The 23,983-nt window shown below is 40.7% G+C and overlaps 1 protein-coding gene across 1 annotated transcript in view; it reads right to left on the bottom strand.

Annotated features, from left to right (window-relative positions):
* The window catches only part of Sidpn (similar to Deadpan), a 40,202-nt gene extending 16,505 nt beyond the window's left edge, over window positions 1-23,697 (bottom strand). Inside the window, exon 1 of the mRNA XM_067765759.1 lies at window positions 23,160-23,697. Within this exon, the coding sequence (XP_067621860.1) occupies window positions 23,160-23,208 (49 nt within the window). The 5' untranslated portion in view covers window positions 23,209-23,697. The remainder of the gene's footprint in view (window positions 1-23,159) is intronic.
* Window positions 23,698-23,983: the final 286 nt, after the last annotated feature.

The raw sequence follows: 23,983 nt of genomic DNA, 5'->3' as shown, positions 1-23,983 counted from the left end.
TTACTTACTTTCATTTTGTTTTATAACATCGTATGATTTTTTCTTAAATATAAATATATCCTATAACCTCTTTTCATCTGAGTAGAATGGAAGTTGTAAGCACAGCCATTGAAGATCAACGACGGATGCAGGCGCATCTCCAGCGTATGATGGAGTCGTTCGAAGCAAAACCATCCGACGGAAAGACGAGAGGTTATGTTCAAAGTTTGCTTACCGAAACTGATAACATTTACCAAAGCTTCAAGTCTGGGCACGATAAAATCTTAGAAACCCTACGTAATAACTCAATTGAAGGAAAGGGCGTTCTCTACTTGTCTGAAGATGTGTTCTACTCATGCTACGATCTATATATTTCATTCAAATCAAGGTTAATTGACCGTCAGCTTGAAATTAGCAATCCAGTTTCACCAGCTATTCATGCAAGCACTTTCGCCACTGTGTATTCTAGGAACGGCACTGTAACATCTGCTGCTCGGTTGCCAAAAATCGAGCTTCCTACCTTTTCTGGAGATTATCTGGAATGGATTCCATTCCGTGATATGTTTCTGTCACTAGTTTACAACAACACAGCTTTAACAGATGTCCAAAAATATTTTTATTTGAAAGGTTCTTGTACAGGTACCCCAAAGGAAATGGTAGATGAATATCCAGCGGCTGACGCTAGTTATGCTCTTGTATGGTCAGCTTTAGAAAATCGATACCACAATAAAAGAAAACTAGTTGACCAAATTTTAAAGAAACTTTTTGCAGCATCACCTACCGATGGGGTGACTGCTAGCTTTATTAAAAACGGTTGACGTAAGCACAACAGGTTGGGATCCTTTACTAATCTTCGTACTCACTCAAAAACTAGATAAACAATCACGAAAAGAATGGGAACAGTCGTTACATGGAAGCAATGACATTCCTCAAGTGCAGAACTTGCTAAAATTCCTTGAGAACACCTATCGTGCGCTTGAGTTTGTTGAAGGAGATAGTGAGGCGAATATAGTTGTCTCTAGTGTTCGTGATTCTAAAAATAAAGTACCAAGCAAACAGCGACGAACTTTGCATGCAAATACAGCGTCTGTACCTACAACATCTGCTAGCTCCATCTGTCCCTTTTGTCAAAAGCATCATCACTTGTATAAATGTTTTAAATTTTCTGCTCTCTCTTCTTACGATAAGAAAAAATTTGTAATGCTGAATAAGCTGTGTTTAAAGTGTTTAGGTAAGGGTCACACCTACAGTGAATGCAAAATTAATTCTCGTTGCCAGGCTCCAATAATGCTAATGGCGAGTTGAACACAACTGTTTCTCTCTGTACAACCAGCAAACCAGTTAGCAATCAAGCTGTAACCAAAGAGGATAAATACAATAAGAGCCGTCACTCCTTATTGTGTGGCGAGTATCTCGCTGGAAATTGAAAAAATTGATGCCGAATGTTTTCTGAGAGGGACATTTTTAATTGTCTCGCATTTATCCATGCCGTGCAGGCCCCTTGTGCACCTGTGATTTTTGGAAAGAGAATTAAATAAGTTAATTAAATACAGTCGAGAAATAAACAAAAATACCACACGAAAATGTATAGAAGACATTTATAAACATTTCGCCCAAAAAAAAAGTAGCGACTACCTCTCAGTATACATCGAGTAAATGCCAAAAAAATAACGAGTGACGGCTCTTTTTGTATTTATCCTCTTTGCTGTAACACTGAAAACACCACCAAACATCCACACTCTATCGAGTAATATTTCTTCACCGGTCTTACTAGCTACCGTGCGGGTAATTGTTTCTTCATCATCTCATCGGTATAATCTCAAAGCTCTTGTAGATCAGGGAGCACAAGCTTCGTTTATAACATAGAATGCTGCTCAATTACTCCACCTCAATAAAACCAATGTTAACGTGTCGATTAGTGGTATTGGGGGCATTCCAGGCATAACCGCAAGAAACGTTGTGAGTCTCACATTGTACTCACATTATGAGAAAGAGTTTTCGATTGACTGCAGATTGTTTGTTCTACCAAAAATTACTTCATATAAACCAAGTCTAGTAACGGTAAGCAATTTGCCTAATATTTCGGATTTACATCTCACAGACCCAACTTTTGCTGCGCCAGATGATATCGACATGATAATTGGATGTGATCTATATGGTGATATTTTGCTAACCAATATGAGAAAGTATAAGCGGGGAATATTATTACAAGAAACACATTTTGGTTGGATGATTTCTGGCTCTGTTAATAACAGTATTTCTGCAGACGTAATACATTCAAATTTATGTACACATGAAGACACACTTCGATTATTTTGGGAACAGGAAGAGATGTTTGATGATAAACCTCTTAGCCAGGAAGAAAGAGCTTGCGAAAAACTATTCCTCGAAACACATACCAGGGATGACAATGGACGATATACTGTCCATCTTCCTTTTAAGACTTTACTTACCAACGGAAAGTTGCCGTCATTTCCTTCCACTCACCTAATTGCTGTGAAAAGACTACGGCAAATGGAAAGCCGCTTTAAATCCAATAAAAAGTTTGAAATTTTATACAAAGAGTTTCTATCATAGTACGAAGCATTGAACCACATGGAAAGGATAGGTGAGTTCTCAAGAGATTTGCAAGAAAATCAATACCTTTTGTGCCATCATCACGTCCTAAGAGAAAGCAGCACTACAACTAAATTAAGGGTAGTATTTAAACGACAGACAGCGGAGCCCATCTCTCAACGACGAACTTGCTCCTGGTCCACATTTATAGAATGACTTACCTTGTATAATTAACCGATGACGCTGCCATAAAATTGCATTTACAGCTGACTTGGAGAAAATGTTTCGTCAAATTATGATTTGTGATGACCACCAACATTTTCAGTGTATTCTGTGGAGAGATGATGTACGGAAGCCAATATGTATTTATAAATTGCGGTCCGTTACCTACGGAACTACCTCAGCTCCTTATTTAGCAATACGTGTTTTACGTCAATTAGCTTTTGATGAGAAGACCGAGTTCCCTCTCGCAAGTGAAATATTTTTGAAAGACAGGTATGTTGATGACATAATGTCTGGGGGTAATTCCATTGCAGAGGTAACAGAATTACAACAGCAATTGAGTAATCTCTCTAATCGTGGTGGATTTAATTTAAGAAAATGTAACTCCAATTCTCTAGAATTAATGAATGTTATTCCGGCTGAAAAACGAGATAATGCTAACTTATTTCAATTGAGGGATGAGAGATTTGTTAAAGCTTTGGGGCTACATTGGGAAGTAAATGGAGATCACTTATGCTTCAAACTAAACTTTAGTTTCGCTTCCACAATCACCAAAGGTAGTATGCTCTCAGATGCTTCGAAGCTGTTTGATCCTCTGGGCTGGTTAGCGCCGCTACAATTTTAGCCAAAATGATGTTTCAACGTTTGTGGAAGGAGAAATTGGAAAACAGTAAAATAGAATTGGATTTAGTGATGCATCTTCAATAGCGTATGCAGCATTTGTCTACGCAGTTGTTTACAGCGAAAACAATACATCTTCATTCTTAATTCAGTCTAAAACTAAATTTGCTCCGCTTAAGACTGTTACGATTCCCAGACTAGAATTATGTGCAGCAACACTGTTAGTTAAAGTCATGGCAAAAGTTAAGCGTTCGAAAGCTGGCAAACATTTACTATTGGACCGATAATATGGTTGTCTTAAGTTGGATACGAAGTTGCTCAACACGATGGACCGTTTATGTAGCCAACAGAGTTGCAGAAACTCAACGTTGTACTACATCAGAGCAGTGGAGATACATACATACCTACGAAGGAAAACCCTTCGGACTGTTTGACAAGGGGATTAAAACCACATGAACTTATAACGTACTCTTTGTAGTGGAACGGCCCACAATGGCTCATTCAAAACGAAAATACTTGCCCTCGTTCCAAACTTGACTGCAGTACTTCCTTAGAACAACGTAAGACTTATATAGAAACACACGCTGCTCTCCCGAAGCAAGCTTATCCCAACTTTACACTGAACTTTTCTTCCCTATCACGACTTAAACGTGTAACAGCATACTTTTTGCGATTCTTTCATAATACTGTAGCAAGATTACTCACTCGTAAACACCAAGAGGGACATTCTATAGAAACTGGCTTTCTCAAGATATGTGAACTCAATCGTGCGCTTAACACTCTTATAAAAGCGGTACAACATGTGGATTTCGCGCGTGAAATCGATTGCTTGAAAAATACTCTTGAATTGCCGAACAGCTCGAAGGTTCTATACCTTTCTCCTTTCATTGATACTCAAGGTCTACTAAGAGTTGGAGGACGAATAAAGAATGCAAATGCACCATTTGACAAAAAACATCCCATTTTGTTAACAAAAACAAATCCACTATCTTTGCTTATTTTTAGAGACGCTCATCACAAAACTTTGCACGGATGAGTACAACTGATGACTTCTTATGTTATGCGTGGGTATTGGATTCTCTTCTCTCGTTCTCTAGCTTAGTAAATGTATTGTTTGTTTCAAATATACAGCTAAAGCACACCAGCAACAAATGGCAAACTTACCGACTGTGCGCCTACAACCAACGAAAGCATTCATCCATAGCGGACTAGACTACGCAGGACCTATAACCACTAAACAATCTACAGCGTGAAAAGCAATAACTTCAAAATGTTAAATCTGCCTTTTTGTATATATGAGCACGAAGGCAGTTCATCTGGAAGCAGTTACAAGTCTAACATCAGATAACTTTATCTCCGCTGTACAGACCTATATTCAGACTGTGGAACTACATTTGTAGGAGCTGACAAGGAACTGCAAACTTATTTTAAAAAGCACAAGGCCGAAGCCACCGATCATTTAGCAGCAGCTCTAGCAAACGCAGGAACGACATGGCATTTCATACCTCCTGCATCTCCCCACTTCGGAGGTTTATGGGAGGCTGGTGTGAAATCGACCAAACATCACTTACGTCACATTATAAAAGATCGCATACTCACTTATGAAGAGCTTAGCACGATGCTTACACAAATCGAGAGCTGCCTGAACTCTAGGCCTTTGTATCCTTTAACTACTCACCCTGATGATTATCAGGTCTCATGTCTCAGGTGCTCATTTTCTTGTAGGTGAGCCGACCACTTGCATATCAGAAGAAAATTTACTTGACACAAACATCGATCGACTCACTCGCTGGAAACTTGTAGAGCGCCTTAAGCAACATTTCTGGCAGAGATGGACTGATGAATATCTACACACCCTTCAAAAACGTTCGAAGTGGACTCATCAAAGGAAAAACCCTGCTGTTGGAGACGTGGTGTTATTAATTAATGAGCGCAACACTCCAGGTATTGGCCATTAGCCAGAACACATGAGCTTCATCCTGGAACAGATGGTTTGGTGAGGGTAATAACTCTTTTATGCAACGGAAAATTCTTAAAACGACCTATTTCAAAAATTTGCATATTGCCAATCTCGGATTGCAATGTTGGCAACCAGAATTCCACTGAAGACTACGAATAAGAACATTAAGAATATTCGTTCTTGGAGGGGGAGAATGTTCAGTACGAACTGCTTAGTATTTGCTTATAAATTAATTTATCAATGACCCTGTATCACACTTAACATATTTTAAGAATTAAGCATCATTGTGAATAAGCATTGTCATTCTACTTTGTTTTGATTTACTCATTCTTTATTACTTACTTTCATTTTGTTCTTTTATAACATCGTATGATTTTTTCTTAAATATACATTTTTTAAGAACATTCTAAAAGCTTGAATAAACCTGTAAAATAATACAAATTGAATAAAAAACATAATCTAAATTACTATTAGTGTTTGAATGCAACACTTGTCACACTGCCGAGGGGCGACCCCGCTTAGAAAAATTTTCTTCTAATTGCAAAAACCATAACCAACCAACCATGATGACATACCTACAAACATAAATAAAGTACATGGGACTACTTTGTTTTTGTAAATTCAATGAACTAATGTCAAAATCGTACCGCGCCTGAAGTTGATGTATCAAATCAAATAAAAAAGTACAAAATCAGCTGTCCCGTGCTGCCACCTTGTATAGTTCTGCCATGATAAAAACAAAAAAATAAAATAAAACGGGTCAAGTCAGAGCGCGAAACGAGGGAAAAGAATGGAAAATTAAAGGTAGGGAAGGACAGGAAAGAAAATGAAGTGAAAGGGAAGGAAAGCAAAGGAAAGGAAAGGAAGGGAAAGGATAGAAGGAAAGTAAAAAGAGAGGAAAGGAAGGTAAAGAAAAGAAATAAGAGGAAAGGAAAGACTATAGTGTATTATTGTTGTATGTGGTATACTTAGTGACCATTGAAGGCACTGAATTTTAACCACTGGGCGAACTATAATTTCCATAAAAAAGTTATTAACTTTTATAAAAACATACAGATTATAAATTGTAAGAATTGATGCAAGCTGCCTAAATGCTACTTTATTCACATCACATTTTTAGTAAATGGAATGAAAAACCCGCCAGCATGTTAACCATTTATTCAAGATTTGGAACAAGAACTTTGGAAATTAGAGTTGCTGGTCCAACTAGCTAATGAGCAGTTGAAATAAATTTCACTTGTTCATAGTGTTTCTAAGCGGGGTCGCCAATCGGCAGTCCCTTGGCAAACACTCCGAGTGTTTTTTTGTTTTTTCCTAAAAAGAATAAGCACTATTCACTTATTAAATTGTAAAACCTTAGGGTTTTAGTCCATTAATTATTTATAATAAATAATCTTTGATCAGTCCACAAGAAGGAGAATCCTGCTTAGTATCGCATTTAAGGTCCTGTCAAGCGTATTGTGCGACATATTGAAGCCCACAGTGAATTGGCTGATTGGATCTTATCAGTGCGGCTTCGGACGTGGTAAATCTACGATCGACCAGATTTTCACTACGCGTCAAATCTTGGAAAACCCACGGGAAAAGAAAATTGCACACATCACTTCTTCCTCTGGTTCTGGCAGCACGAAAAGGAGCAGCGTATATGCCGCTATGTCTGAATTTGGTTTCCCTGCAAAACTTATACGGCTGTACAAAATGTCGTCGCTCAGGATATGTTGTTATGTTAACAGTGCATCGCCCCTATTAACGGGCATGACCACTCACAAGTTCTCATCAAAGTCCTCTAACAGAAATCAAGGAAACTGGCGGATTCAAGAGGGGCGGACCAATAGGAGATTAGTATTACAGGCGTAGGTTCCACATTACAATTGAAAAGATGGTTGGTGTCATGTGGGGACACATCGCATGCTGGACATACATTACGTATGTGGTGGTTGATTCTGGACTAGTAAGAGTTAAACCTGTTACAGAATCCAGAAAGAAGTTGGGCCAGGGTTACTCGTGTCTCCCTAGGCAGTGAGCTTTCTTCTTCTGCAAGGGTAGGATATTTCATATTAATAGCAGGGTTAACCGGGCACGTTCTGGCAAAAGCGTGTACCGATTTTTTGTGGATTTTTTCTAAGGCGTCGTAATGCTTGTCTGGATCAAATAGCTGCGTTGACAGGTGCAGGATCTCATCATAGACTTATGGAGATATTCCCTTCACTCTCTTGGAGGTGGGAATAGATCAAGCAGTTGTTTGCTAGGATGTCCTGGTTTGTGACAATTCAGCAAAAACTGCCTGTTCAGCATTTCGCAGTGCTCTTTGATATCGAGCTCTTTGGCCTCACAATGTAGGTGGTGTTCGGTGGTCATAAGGAGACATCCGGTAGCAGTTCTGATTTCAGCATTTTGACAGGTCTTTAGCTTTTTCAGTATGTGTATTTAAGACCAGGCGACTAAACTGGTGACGCGTAGCCGGCCAATTGCTTTGTACGTAGCTAGCTACGCTTCTTTATCTTTTCCCCAAGGGCTGCCGGCAAGCGACGAGGATTTTGTTCCGGCTTTGTATGTTAGATATAATTTCGGTGACATGTGACTTGAAGATGAGAGTATTAACGAACGTTACCTCTACGATCTTTAGGTGACTTACAGTCGGTAGCGTAACATTATCGACGTGAACGTTCAATATTTGCGCCATCTGTTACTTCCACGTCGTAAACAGAGTGGCGTGAATTTTGCCGGTGATAATGTCAGGTTGCGCCAGGTACTAGAAAGAGCGGGGAGATAGCTGCTTATTTTGGAAAGTAATTTGTCTACTGAAGGGCCAGGTCCCGTTGCCATTATCGTGCAGTCGACGATATAGGAAATGATTGTAACTCCTTATGGTGACAAAGGGAGCTTTGACATGTAGAAAATAAACAGAAGCGGGGACAGGACACCACCCTGTGGTACCCCCTGTTTAATTCCCCTACACTGAAAGAAATGGTGCTAGTAAAATCAACAAATCGCTTATGTTGTTCTTAACTTACGGAGATTCGGCGAAATTGAGCGAATTGATTATGGTTAATTCGACCGAGTTCTGTGTCAAGCGAACAAATTAGTTTAGTCATTTCAACAGATGAGAAATTGACAGATTACTAATCAATCTAACTGATTTTTCTGTTAACACAACTGATCTTACAGCATGATTCAATTACTAGAGGTTTGTTCTTCTATGATGACAGATCTTTGACACTCCCAAATTGAAAAATCTGGACGGGTTGCTTTTACGAAGTAAGGAAAACGGGGAATAATTCAATAAATAAGTAATAAATAAATGTAAGGCGCGATAACCTCCGAAGAGATCTAAGGCCGAGCTTCTCTTACAATTTGCGTCGTGCTCCTCTTGATTTTCCCTACAAATTGCCCGGACAGGACCTACATGTTTTATGCCGACTCCGAACGGCATCTGTAAGGCAGATGAGTTTTCACTGAGAGCTTTTCATGGCAGAAATACACCCGGAGCTCTTGCCAAACACTGCCGAGGGGCGACCCCGCTTAGAAAATTTTCTTCTAATTTAAAAACTTTATTTCTAAAATTTTGATGTTGCTTTTTCCGGGGTGCGAACCCAGGGCATACGGTGTGGTAGGCGGAGCACGCTACCATCACACCACGGTGGCCGCCGAATAATTCAATACCCTTCAGTGAAAATTGTAGTAGAAAAGTATCTTTGGTAGTATATTAGTAGTGATAATAAATTTGTAAATGACAAAAGTTTTTGGGGAAATAATTCATTTTCTACTAAATATTTCGTGAATTGATATTAACTTTGGTTTGGTCATCCCTTCAGAAATTGTTTGAAGAATGTCGTACGTTAGAATTTTATTCAAAAATACACTATCTCAAAATTTGTTTCAAAAACTCCCTACATGAGCATGAGTTCAATGCATTTTGTCATAAGAGGGAGTTAATTAAAAGCATTCTGAGATGAAGCGTTCTTAAATATAACTGTAATATAGGGCGGTTTTGTGACAAATCCTGAATTGGGAAATTTTTGAAAATTATTTGACACGATTTTGAAGAGGCAGCCGACATGGTGTGATACGCTACTCAGCAGCCGCAATGAACTGACAAAAAGAAAAATAAAAGCAAATGGCTTATTGTCTTAGAACTTTATATTCCTACCTTGACTTTGACCGCAGAGTTAAGCTTTTGTGCGGTCCTGCTACACAGGGAGTATTCACCTTTCTATTCTGAAATTTCGGAAAGCTCTTTTCCGTTAAGTATTCATGGAAGCGTTCCAGATAAACCGTTAATTTAGAATATTCGGAATACGTTCATTTGATACTACCTCACGAGGTCCGAATATGCATAATATTCCAAATATAAACCGATTTTCCAAATTCTTAAATGGAGACGAATGTTCCGAACGTTGCGAATGTTGCGCCCAAAAATATCGAGAGAAATGGGAAAAACGCGTATTGCCCTCGATAACAATAATTCGAAGGGGAAATAAAAATTTTAGCTCGTTCAAAAGATATTGACGAAAAGCCGAAAGGTGGCCCGGGTTGCGTTGGCGGCCTTCAGCCGAGCTTATAAAAAATTACCCTGGCCGGTCCACCAATGAGGTGGGATCAAAATTAAATGCGTGTAAAATCCCTTTGTACACAAAACCTTTTTCAGTGCACAAAACATTACAACAAACACATGAAAATTGCCAACTTCAACTCCAAATATCTCCGGACAGAGATACAATTTTTCTATTCCGCGTTAGGATTATTGTTGTCGAGGTCACCTCTTTCGATATTTTTGGACGCGTATTCGCAGTACACTCCTGTTCTAGACTTTTACCTGAATAAGTTAACATGCCCATTGAGTACATTTCGTTATGGCTTCTCCATTATTTACTAATGCCATTTTTACATGAATCGATTTAATAGTCGTGGTTTTGACGTCGAACGATGAATTTTGAATTGGTTTAGGTTTCGTATGTTCATAGGTTTACGATTCCTTGGTGTCCGTACTTTTTATAAAACCTATGTTCAACTACACTAATAGAACACGGCATAGTTAATAAATTCATCATAAAATTAAAATAAATGTTCTAAGGAATTATGCAGTTCAGTACTTATCGGATATTTGTAAACTGATTGCTTCCTATTTATACTACTAATGTTTTTCGAAAAACCGCAAAGAAACAACACAGTTAACGGATGTCAGTTCGATTTGGGAGCAAAATGGCTGCAATTGTCAAAAAATGTATCTGTCGAGCAAACCTCTTGTGATTGAATCATGATCTTACAGGTCATTTCAACGGTGATCAACTGTCAATACATGAGCAAATTTCAAAGAGAATGTTACGCTCACTACGCTCTCTACTTTGTACTTATGACGATGGTGCCACTTGTTAAAAAAAAAACACCAAAATAAGAAAACCATCAAATCGAAAAAACACACAAAATGGGAAAACAATGAAAAACTAGTTTTTCAGTTATCAATACAAAACGAAAAACCCCTTTTTTGAATTTACTGTGCAAAAAATTATGAGATACTGGGACACCTATTTATCGGGTACAATTTTGCAACTTCTCGTCCAAACGAACTGCAAAATTGCGCCCTCTTGTTGCAAAATTTTTGCTTGAACGAACAGGATTTTTCCAAAGTTAGTAACATTTTGTTCAAGTTTTTATGAATTTTCACTCACGCGAACGAATCTAAAAAGATAATAAAAAAAACATCCTTTTTTAATGTTGATGTTTCCGACAAAATAAAAGTTGAGTTGTTTTGGAATCGTTTCAAAAAAGTTACGAAAATTTAACTTGCCGAATTACATGTAAGGTTACTCCAGTGGTGAATTACCTTCCTGCGATTTGATTCTTTACGTTTCTATAACTTACAAGTTCTCTTTTTAAAATGTTACATCAAACATTTATACTACAAGTTTTGTTCGAAACAATCAAGTGTGGCAACTACATGTGAGAGAAGAAATTGAGAATGAGCTGAGCTGCAACTGAAAGAATTGAGAATCAGTTCTGTGACTACTATTTTCATTTCTATATTCATATGTATGTATATGTAGCAAGCATGCGTATTTATTTATTCACATATTTACGTATTTATATGACCGCCGTCGTGGTGTGATGGTAGTGTGCTCCGCCTACCACACCGAAGACCCTGGGTTTACACCCCGGGAAAAGCAACATCAAAATTTTAGAAACAAGCTTTTTCAATTAGAAGAAAAATTTTCTAAGCGGAGTCGCCCCTCGGCAGTGTTCGGCAAGCACTCCGAGTGTATTTCTGCCATGAAATGCTCTCAGTGAAAACTCATATGCCTTGCAGATGCCGTTCGTAGTCGGCATAAAACAAGTAGGTTGCGTCCCGCCAATTTGTAAGAAAAATTTAAAAGGAGCACAACCTAAAATCTCTTCGGAGGTTATCGCGCCTTACATTTATTTATTTATATGGCAACATGGGTACTTTCATACAAAGCTGTCGCAACAAATTTTTTGTTCATTTGACTACTAAAACGGTCAATTACGAATCAACAATTTGTGCGCAGTAAGATAAGTAACTTGTAGAGTATGATTTTCGTTCGCCGAGAGAGGACTTTACTTTTCAATTGCCTACCTAGTCCAAAGTAGCATTTATTGGCAAGATTGATTCTTCGCTGGATTTCAGTGCTGATGTTGTTGCTAGTGTTGATGCTGGTTCCCAAATAAACGAAGTCTTTTACTATTTCGAAATTATAGCTGCCAACAGTAGCGTGGTTGCCAAGGCGCATATGCGCTGACTCTTTGCTCGATGACAGCAGGTACTTCGTTTTGTCCTCATTCACCATCAAACCCATCTTTACCGCTTCTTTTTCCAGTTTGTAGTAAGCAGAACTAACAGCGCGGGTGTTTAGGCCGATGATATCAATGTCATCAGCATATACCAGTAATTGCACGCTTTTATAGTATATTGTTCCAGTGCGGTTAAGTTCTGCAGCTAGTATAATTTTCTCCAGCATCAAATTAAAGAAATCGCACGATAGGGGGTCACCCTGTCTGAAACCTCGTTTAGTTTCGAACGGCTCGGAGAGGTCCTTCCCAATTCTGACTGAGCTGATGGTGTTGCTCAACGTCATTTTGCACAACCGTATAAGTTTTGCGGGCTTTAAAGTAGACGAAGAGGTGATGTGTCGATTCTCTTTTCACGGGTTTTTTCCAAGATTTGGCGCATTGTGAAAATCTGGTCGATGGTAGATTTACCAGGTCTGAAGCCACACTGATAAGGTCCAATCAGCCGGTTCACGGTGGGCTTCAATCTTTCGCACAATACACTTGAAAGGACCTTATATGCGATATTAAGAAGGCTGATTCCACGATAGTTGGTGCATTTTTCAGTATCCCCCTTCTTGTGGACTGGGCAAAGAACACTTAGATTCTAACCGTCGGGCATGCTTTCGTCCGCCCATATTTTGCTAAGAAGCTGCTGCATGCGCCTTACCAACTCCTCGCCGCCGAACTTGAATAGCTCCGCAGGCAATCCATCAGCGCCCTAGGCCTTGTTGTTTTTCAATCTGGTTATTGCTATTCTAACTTCGTCATAATCGGGCGGGGGGACATATATTCCATCATCATCGATTGCGGGATCGGGTTCTTCACCTCTGCGCGGTGAATTGCTGCCTCCATTTAAGAGAGCAGAGAAGTATTCCCTCCATAATCTAAGCACTCTCTGGACATCCGTTACAAGGTCGCCGTTTTCATTCCTACAGGAGTTTGCCCCGGTGTTAAATCCTTCCGTCTGTCGCTGTATTTTTGGTAGAATTTTCGGGCGTTATTCCTGGTGGCTGGCAGCTCAAGCTCCTCGCACTCACGCCTTTCTGCTTCTGCTTTTTTCTTCCTGAAAAGGCGTCTCGCTTCCCTTTTGAACTCACGATAGCTGTCACACACTCCTCTTGTCGCGCTCGCTTTTAACGTAGCCCTGTAGGCAGCGTCTTTTCTTTCGGTTGAAACGCGGCATTCTTCTTCGTACCAGTTGTTTTTTCGTGGCCGTCTGTAACCAATTTTTTCCTCGGCGTCAGTACGAAATGCTTTGGAGATATGCTCCCACTGCTCCTGTATTCCTCCAGGATGAGTTGTGCTCTCAGAGAGCAGGTTTGAGAGTCGAGTTGCGAAATCATTGGCAGTCTGTTGTGATTGAAGCTTTTCGACGTCTAGCTTTCCTTGTGTTTTTTGTTCCTTGGTTTTAGCCGCGTTGAGGCGGGTGCGTATTTTTGCTGCAACGAGATAATGGTCCGAGTCGATGTTAGGTCCTCGGATCGTGCGCACATCTAAAACACTGGAGGCATGCCGTCCGTCTATCACAACGTGATCAATCTGATTGCAAGTATTTCGATCAGGAGACAGCCATGTAGCTTGATGTATCTTTTTATGCATGAACCTCGTGCTGGATATGACCATGTTTCGAGCACCGGCAAAGTCAATCAGCCTCAGTCCATTTGGAGAAGTTTCATTGTGTAGGCTGAACTTTCCGACTGTAGGGCCAAAAACACCTTCTTTGCCCACCCTGGCGTTAAAGTCGCCAAGCACGACTTTTATATCATGACGGGGGTAGCGCTCGTATATGCGTTCTAATTGTTCATAAAAAGTGTCTTTCACCTCATCGTCTTTCTCCTCTGTCGGCGCATGGGCGCAGATGAATGATATATTAAAAAATTTTGCTTTTATTCGGATAGCGACGAGACGCTCGTCCACAGGCGTGAACGCCAGCACTTGGCGACAAAGTCTCTCTCCCACCACGAATCCGACGCCGAAGCTGCGCTTATTTGTATGGCCACTCCAATATATGTCACAATTTTTGATCTTCTTTCTTCCTTGCTTCGTCCAACGCATTTCTTGGATGGCGGTGATGTCAGATTTTGCTTTGACGAGGACATCAACCAGCCGGGCATCTGCACCAATCCCATTCAGGGAGCGGACGTTCCAGGTGCATGCCCTCAATTCATTGTCCTTCAAACGTTTGCCATGGTCGTCATCAATAGAGAGTGTATTTATCCGAGGCTTGTTGTTATATTTCATTGGAGTATGGTTTTACGTGGCGGGTCCCAAGCCCAGCGCACAACCCGCTCAGCGGGGGTGAAAATATTACTTGGCACGTTTATATAGCGAGCCGCTTGCTCCAAGACAGACGCCCGCTTGCAGCCGCACCTAGAGGTGTACGGACGCTGCCGATGAGATCTCCCCCGGCTAGCCCTTAAACCGGTTATGTCAGAGTGGCCTAGCCAGGTTGTCGCCTTCTCACATTAGCTCACCGCTAAACGGATGTTTAGAGGCTACCCAGAGGATACTTGGCCGCAAGCGACCGGCAGTAGTGAGCTGCTTGAACCGCATGCAAAAGAATCGCTCTGGCCATTCCCAGGTGAATGGCGGTCAGAAGCTTTCCCCACTTTCGTGGACTTCTACACACGGCCCCACCCTCCAACAACAGTCCGATAGAAGGGCCAGGTAAAAAACGACTTAAATTCCCATGGTGTGATCAATTGGCGCCAGTTAGCCTAACGAGCAAGCGGCTGACGCGTCTTATTGGGCGGACATATTCGTTTAACCGGCTAAGCGTCAATTAAGTTTAGAGGTACTATGGATAAATGCAGGCTATGTGAGGTTTTAATTGACCGCCCAGTGCAACGAAGGGGTTTACTCCTTGAATGTAGATATTTCAAATCGTTATTTATTTACGAATTTCATTTTTGCAGTCATTGCAAAAAACGGTCCAATTAACGAAAATCTTTATATTCTTCGTAATGAGTATTTGGACAGGGAGATTCGAATATATTAAATTTTATATAAAACCTTGGAACTTTCCAGCATTGATGTTAGTAGTTTAAACTTTGCCACAGAGTCACAGACGTCGAAGGAGCGGAGGTGCTCTTCCACGCCTTTGTCCATGAACAGCAAGCTGTCACTCATGTTTTAAAGAAATCTCGTCGACGACGAGTATTGGAGGTTAGCCCAGAACATCAAAAGCCACGCTTATCACGGGACATATGGACAACAGTGTTACCTTTTTTTCGCAACCGCACCAATACCAGTCTATAGATCCGGGGTTAGGTTCGATGCCTTTCGGCAGTAAGTAGGTACATGAGCGATAACCCTCCCTAATATTCGTTTTTTTTAAATAAGAAAAGCAAATGAATAAGCTGACTTCGCCGATAAAATGATCGGCTTTAACCTTTACTCCATTCCATGGCGAAGCCATAAGTAATTCTTGTAAAAATTTATGAAACCGACTAAGGGCCGAAGAAGAATTGCTTTAGCGCCTATAATTATGTAAGTGAACAGTCTGAATAATATCGGGTTTCCGGCATTGCCGTTCCAAAACCCTTAATACCGGGGAAAGAAATTTGGGATTCGATGCCTTACTGGTAACTCATAATAAAGTGGCAAATGGGTACATTCTAGAACAAGAGTTGTGATATTCCCAAAAATAAGAACATTCATACAAAACGCAATAAAAGACTCATTCCTAAATAGATTAATGAGAAAAAAGTGCGCATTCTTAAATGGACGCACATTTTCAAATGATATTTATATTGTGGCGAATTTTAACATCACTAAGCGGTTATTAAATAAAGGCGAAACAACAATAAAGCAAGCTGCCACTCTTGTCTACGTAAACAAATCAATCATCATTTACACACATACATACAAGGCAACGAAGAGATACTCACAAACACATGTAATCATCAACCGACGTAGTACTCCCATATAAACACGCATATGGCTACAAACTACAAATATACATGTATATGGCTGGTAACCAAGCATGAAGTTCGCGAAATTACTAGACCTTAGAAGAAATGGGTGAACGAGGAAACCGAGAGTATAAAAGCAGCGCAAGCTGAGGCATGACTAATCAGTTTTGATTTAAGTACGCTATTGGTTGCGAAGTATAAGTGTGAAGTACTCTCAAAGTAGTCTAATAAAGACTATTTTGCATTATTGAATATTGGAGTTATTTGTTCAACAGTTTAGCGATTCGAACGTTAGCAGAATGTTTGGAATAAGCGGAATTCCCCAAAATTCGTTACAATATCATAGCAGTTATGAATGAAACACACATACAGTTAGTCATTATTGGGTTTTGGTTTGGAAGTGGTTCGACTTTGTGCCTTTGGTGTGAGAAGAATTATTTGTAGAATAGAGAATTGGGACCATTATTTCAGCGTCCTTGGAAAAAATAGGTGGATCATGTGTATCATTATTGCCATATTGGTACTGAAATATTAAGTACATGGCCCAGCTGTGGCTTTACATGGGAGTAGTCCATTAAGCAATTTTTGTGGATTTTTTGGAAAGTTCTCGCCCTAAGGTTCTCCACGGAGTACTCTGATAAGAGTATTCCGAGAAGAAGTAGCTGATCCTTGCCTAGGACATCAAAATGTGGACCACATTTTTTATACGTGTGCGGACCAGTTGTGGAGTACTGGTATATTCCTTAAGGATGATTTAAGGAGTACTTTAGGAATATTATCGGCATTCATACAATCCTTCACAATATATTATAAAAGTCCAATTGCGAAATTTAACACTTTCTAACCGTTCAAAAGTTATTTGAGAAAACAGGCGATTTCAATGCCAGCTTAACACGGATTTCGCATCACGGAATTCACCAAGTTATTAAAATAAAGCACTTAAAGACAAGTTATATAATAAATTTAAATGATCGGACGTGCTTGCTGATACAAAAATTAGAACATTTATATTAAACAATTGATGTCTCTAAAGTTTAAGTTTGTATAGTTAAATAAAGTTAGTAAAAACTTTAATGGTTTAAGCTTTTCATTTTTACCGAGTTTTGTGAGGTAAACTCATCAAAACCTCCAAACTGGTGACCCCGACGTGATCGGCAAGTACGTGCAGCGCAAGAATACATCTTTAACTACATATTAACGTAAGTAATACAAAATGGTGGGAAATGGTGTACCAGCGGCGACATCTCCAACACAAAATGCGTCAGAAACAACAGCTCCGGCGAATTCCGTCACAGTAGTATACGCGCGCCTGCCAATTCCACCAATGGCGAGCACAAATCTAGAGACATGGTTTACCTCTATGGAATTTTGGTTCACCGCTTCGGGCATCACTGCTGATAAGCAGAAAACTGCAACAGTACTAGCAGCTCTGGATCCAAATGTTTTAAGTCAATTGGGTGACGTAATCACAGCGCCACCACAAAACGACAGATTCGACTTTGTTAAGCAAAAAATTATCGAACATTTTGCGGACAGTGAACAGCGGCGGCTTAATCGTGTCTTATATGAACTACCACTTGGCGATAAAAAGCCGTCCGAGCTTTTCTTCGAGATGAGGCGCGTCGCAGGCAACACTCTTGGCGATGTCGCTCTCAAAAGTCTATGGATCAAGCGATTACCTGAGTTTGCACAGCCAGTAATTGCAGCCTCTTCTGGCTCAGCCTCCGAATTCACAAAAATAGCAGACACCATCGTAGATGCGATCGCTCCGCATCAGCTAAATCGTATCAAATCAGCACCATCCAGCGAAATTGATGAATTGCGTGCTGTCGTCATGGAGCTTGGCAAGAAATTCGACAAATTCACAATGCGTTCACGATCCCGTATCCGCAAGCGAACCCACTCTCGACACAATTCAAAGGCTCGCGACCATACTGATACCTCAGGAAAATCATCGGCTTTCCAAGACTGTTGGTACAACCAAAAATATGGAAGCAATGCCAAAAATTGTCGTAGCCCTTGTCGTCATGGCAATCACACCAAATCAATAACGTCAGAATCTTCTTGACTATCAAAGCGCGTGGCAGGTTGCAACGAAGGTCCTGTCATCGAACGCAACGTACTTCATCTACAGGTACACGGACGACGAACCAAAAAAAGTGTATCGTTGATACTGGTGCTGATGTATCCGTGCTTCCCATAACCTCAAAATTATACGACACCCGACCAACAGCCATAAAATTGTACGCAGCAAGTGGGTCTGCCATCAAGGTTTTTGGAGAAAGGCGAATTAGCCTGGACCTTGGGCTGCATCGAGATTTTCCTGGTCCTTTATTTTCGCGCTGACTTTATTCGATTTTATGATTTGCTAATCGACATGTCACCAAATTAAAATCATCTTTAACTGCTCCAGCGTTGTGTAAGGCTACTGACATTAAGACGTTCGACACAACAGGCCCATTCGCTGATCTTCTCTCCGAATTTTCTCAAATTACGAAGCTGGCACCTCATGGTTCTTTAACGAAATCAACAGTCGTTCATCGCATTTTGACTACAGGTCAGCCAGTCTTTTCTAGAACACGACGTCTTGCTCCCGACAAGCTCGCAGCCGCACGTAACGAATTCAACTTCCTGCTAAAGGCACGCATTTGTCAACCCTCCACTAGCAACTAGTCCAGCCCGCTACATATGGTGCGAAAGAATGATGGCACCTGGAGGCCTTGCGGTGATTATCGCGCGCTAAACCGTTACACGACAGGCACCTGTTACCGTTTCTAACAGATTTTACGTGCAATTTACGAGGCAAGACAGTTTTCTCGAAGATCGACCTTCAACGTGCGTTCCACCAAGTTCCGATTCACGAGGATGATATACCGAAGACCGCTATCACTACGCCATTTGGGATGTTCGAATTTTAGTTTATGACCTTCGGACTCTGCAACGCCGCGCAGACCTTCCAAATGTTGATAAACGAAGTCTTGCGTGGCCTCAACTACGTATTCTCTTAAAAGGATGACATCTGTATTGGTTCTTCGTCGCTCGAACAGCATAAAAAAATTTACGTGAAGTATTCAAACGTCTTCGGAATAATAATATGGCAATAAACGTTTCAAAGTGCGAATTTGGTAAAAAAGACTCAAATTTTTGGGACACCTCGTCCACGCGAAAGGCATCCGTCCTCTACCCGAGCGTATAGTAGTTATTCGCGATTATCCCAAGCCGTCAGTAGCAAAACAGCTAAAAAGGTTCATCGCAATGGTAAACTTCTATCGCAAGTTTTTACCCAACGCCATTGAGTACCAGTCACATCTGCAACAACTCATCACTGGTAATAAGAAAAACGATCGTACGATTATAAAATGGAACAAGGAAGCCGAAGCTGCGTTTGATCGTTGCAAATCCGAGTTGGCAAACGCGACACTGTTAGTTCATCCGTCATACAGCGCAGAATTAGCGCTCCATGTTGATGCATCAGATACAGCCGTGGGAGCTGCATTACATCAAATTGTAGACGGAGAACTTGAACCTCTCGGGTTTTATTCAAAAAAACTGACGAACTCACAACGCAAATATAGTACATACGACCGCCAGCTCACAGCAGCATATAAAGGTATGTGTCATTTCCGGAACATGATCGAAGGTCGCAAATGCCATATCGTCACCGATCATCACCCGCTAATATACGCTTTCCGTCAAAAGCTAGAAAAAGCTTCCCCTCGCCGAGTAAGGCAATTGGACTTCATCGGCCAATTCACGACCGACATTCGACATATACCCGGCTCTGAAAACTCGACAGCAGACCTGCTCTCACGCATGCAATTAGTCAGCCAGGAGATTGACTACGTAGAGGTTGCAGCAGCGCAGCAAGCTGATTTACATTAACAAACGCTTCTTAACGAACCAGGTACGAATAGTAATTCATTTAAACTAAAGTATTTTGATATTGCTAATAGCACGGCGAAATTCGTATGTGATACCTCAACATAGAACATTCGCCCTTACATACCACACGACTTTCGTACGCCATTGTTGGCGAAGATTCACGGCTTATTGCACCCAGGCATTCGCGCAACCATCAATCTCATGACTGAAAGTTTTGTTTGGCCAGGTATAAGGAAAGATACAGCTATGATCGTTCGAAACTGCGAATCATGACAAAGATCGAAAATCCATCGACACACAACATCTGCACCAGCGAGCTACGTACCGCCATAAGAACGTTTTGCGCATGTAAACATCGACATTGTTGGTCCGTTCCCTCTATGCGAAGGACAGCGCTATTGCCTAACAATGATTGACCGCTTCACTCGTTGGCCAGAAGCAGCACCGATTCCAGACATGTCCGCTGAGTCGGTGTCCAAAGCACTCATTTCACATGGGATTTCGCTATTTGGCGTTCCAGCAAGAATCACTTCAGATCATGGTCGGCAGTTCGATTCTGCTGTTTTCACCGAGTAGATGAGTACGATTGGTACCGTTCACCTTCGCACAACACCATACCACCCGCCGTCAAACGGCATTATTGAAAGATGGCATCGAAGTTGTAAAGCTGCCATACTATGCCTTGACCCGAACAAGTGGGTTCATCATTTGCCATCAATTCTACTCGGCCTTCGTGCAGCTTACAAGCCCGACATACACGCAATCCCAGCTATGCTTGTTTACGGTTCGTCGTTACGACTTCCAGGCGAATTTTTCCAAACTATTAAATCTAAACAAGTAACTCAGGATATGGTATCTCAATTTCGGTTATCAATGCAAAAAATCCGTCCGACAACAACAACACACCATTCGTCGCCCAAAGTGTTTGTGTCACCCGTATTACATTCTGCGTCTCACGCCTTCGTTCGGAACGACTCGATCCCCCCATCACTAACGCATCCGTACGACGGACCTTTCCCAGTCATTGAGAAATCGCCAAAATTTTACAAACTCCTCATACGAGGACGACACAGCAACATAAGCATTGATCGCCTAAAGCCCGCATTCTTAGCCAGCGACGACTATGAAAATTGAAGCCATACTCCTGAGACGGAAACATCGACGAATACACCCGAACCCATTCCTACGGCAAGTGATAGTTTACAGCCAGAAGAGCCTTCGGATACACCCGACCCCATCTCGACGACAAGCCACGTTCCTCCCGAACATGATCGAATGAAGACACCGCCTCCTGTATCGACGAAATCTACGCGCTGTGGCAGGAATGTAAATTTTGCTTTACGATACCGGTAATTTCGTCTAGGCGGGGAGTATTGTGGCAGCACTTCGATTACCAACGAGTTTAATGCAACCCTGCACAAATGTACCAGTCGAAAATAAAAAATTCCGATCTGGAATCCCTATCAATTTTCGTCGTTCTATTTTCTTGCGAACAACGACGCTGATCGGACGTGCTTGCTGATACAAAAATGAGAACATTTATATAAAACAATTGATCTCTCTAAAATTTAAGTGTGTATAGTTAAATAAAGTTAGTAAAAACCTTAATCGTTTAAACTTTTAATTTTTACCGAGTTTTGTGAGGTAAACTCATCAAAAAACCTCCAAATATATTTACCAGGTGAGGCTTTGTCCTTCGCAAGAACACTCAAAGTGGTGAAGCAAAAGCTTTCTCCAGACAGTCGAATAAACGACCGGGTGTTCTACCAACCCAACGTAGGGGATAGCGAGCTAGTCTGAAAACTGAAGGCGGTCATCCATAATGAGCTCTTATATCATAAGGTCGGAAACGAAGACTATTGAAGTCAATGTTTCGAACACAAACGTCAGAAATTTTATCGACGGTTCTTGTAAAGTATAAATTATGTAAATGCACCAAGGATTATACGATACAGAAAGTCTTCGGAGCTACACCTAGAGCTTCAAGGAAAGTTACGCCGACGAAGGTATGATTCATCGGAATTGCTACTGTTCGCACGTCGGGAATTGTAGGAATTGTAGCTCATAGAAACACTGGAAAACCCTGAATGTGCTCTTTGGCGCGATCAACAATAAGCCAGCATTATTGCTTATCTTAAAACTGTGCCACCAGAGTCATGAACATTAGTAGATAATTGATAGCGACCGTAAGTCGCCTTTGTGCGTGACCAGCATGTAGCCACAAATGAATAGAAATCGTGCCGACGACGAGTATTAAAGTTAGCCTAGAACATCTCCTTCGGTGAAACTACGATACAAAAGTGTGACCATTTTATGTATTTCGCCCTCTCTCCGCAAGGAGCTACTCCTGAAATTTTTTGAACGATCCACGAGATTTTGAGGCAAAAACCGCGGATCTTTCCGAAATAATCGAATCGTCGACTTCCTTCAATACATATAAACAAGACCTTTCCAAATATTATTTTTTTTTTTAATTTCGCTTTACAATACTCCCAGATACTCATACGCAAGTTAATGATATTGTTCCAGATAAAAATACCATTGACGTCGCCAGTATGTTTTCATATTCATTAGTTGTGGGCAATGTGATACTCTGAAGTCCAGTCATTCAATTCAAAAGTTGACGCCGATCACTTTGTCGGCGCGTTGGCCACGCACAGCACAGCAATTCGTTTTTATGCATACATACATATATATATGTATATATTTTGAGGGTGTACGAAGTTTGCGGGTCCAGCTAGGTCTCAATATTTCAAAGAGCGCTAAAATAGAAACTCATTTCCTGACATAGAAATAGTGAATTAAATTTCAAAAAGGTCTGGCTGGACACATCAGTACAAATGAGGGTTAATTCAGTTTAACCACAAATTTACGCCATCAACACAATTTCATACATTCTCTCTCTAATTATTTGATTTGCTTGTATACAGTTCTTTCTCATTAAGATTATTACAAGATTTTGGACTTATTGCGATTTGGCTTGGAACTCCTCATACTTGTTTTGCCGTCGGCTATTAATGAATGATTCCGTCTTTTGGTCAACTCGACGCTACTGGTTTTTTTTTTTATTTTTTGTTCTATCAAAAATAACATAGGTATATGTATGTATTGTATGTCATATATAAGCTATAGCAGTCAAGCACATTCGCGGACAATAACAAAAATTACAATTTATGCACTCAGAATACACAAAATTCGTGATCCACAAAAAATCTATAAAAAATTGGAACCCTTATTACCGGTTGATGTTTTACTTTTCGCATAATCTTTGTCGCGTTTTGCTGTCATGTTGTCATCTTTGTCGAAAGCTCACGCGGATCCGTAACTAGACAAAGAAACGAAATACTACACACATTTCAAAATTATTCATGATCACTTCACTATTTGGCGATTTTAGAGGTCTTCGAATAATCGTAGAAATACTTTGCTTATCCTGACTTGACCGTGCACAGAACTCAACCCGTCAGTATGGCCTGTTATAGCCAACCAACCGTCGCAAGTTAGACTCAATGAAATTGTAAGCGCGTTGAATTGTTACGGCCTGAATAAGATTGTTGGTTACAATTACAAATATTTCGTACGTTAACACAATGCCGCTTTAATCATTTTAGACACAAAAGACAATTGGTCATGTGTACTAAGTTCAAATTAACAACCAACAAATGTGCCGTTTTTCGATGATAATCAACAAATTACGCGAAACAACGTAAGCCACGAGAAATATGTATGTGAAACGAGTTCGAATAAAACTAAACGAAATATAGCGGAACATTCACACGCCAAGACGTCGCACGACTAACTAACAGAATTTAAATCAAAACTGAATCATTATCCTTGGTGCTTTTCTAAATATCCTGGCCGCACTGACGACTACGATGATGACGACGGCAACGACGAATATAACGACGCAATTCGTGTATACATATGCATACGTATGTAAATATGTGTAAATCGAATCACAACATTGGCATGCCATGCCTGCCGCATGTCGCATCGACTCGAGTTGAGTTCAGTTCAGTTAAGCTGAGGTGAGCTGAGTATAGCGCAGCAGATTGGAGTCAGC

Source organism: Eurosta solidaginis, chromosome 2 (assembly GCF_040869045.1).
Source record: "Eurosta solidaginis isolate ZX-2024a chromosome 2, ASM4086904v1, whole genome shotgun sequence".
Lineage (NCBI taxonomy): Eukaryota > Metazoa > Arthropoda > Insecta > Diptera > Tephritidae > Eurosta > Eurosta solidaginis.
Note: the sequence above shows the minus strand (reverse complement) of the source record. Positions and strands in the feature narration are given on the sequence as shown.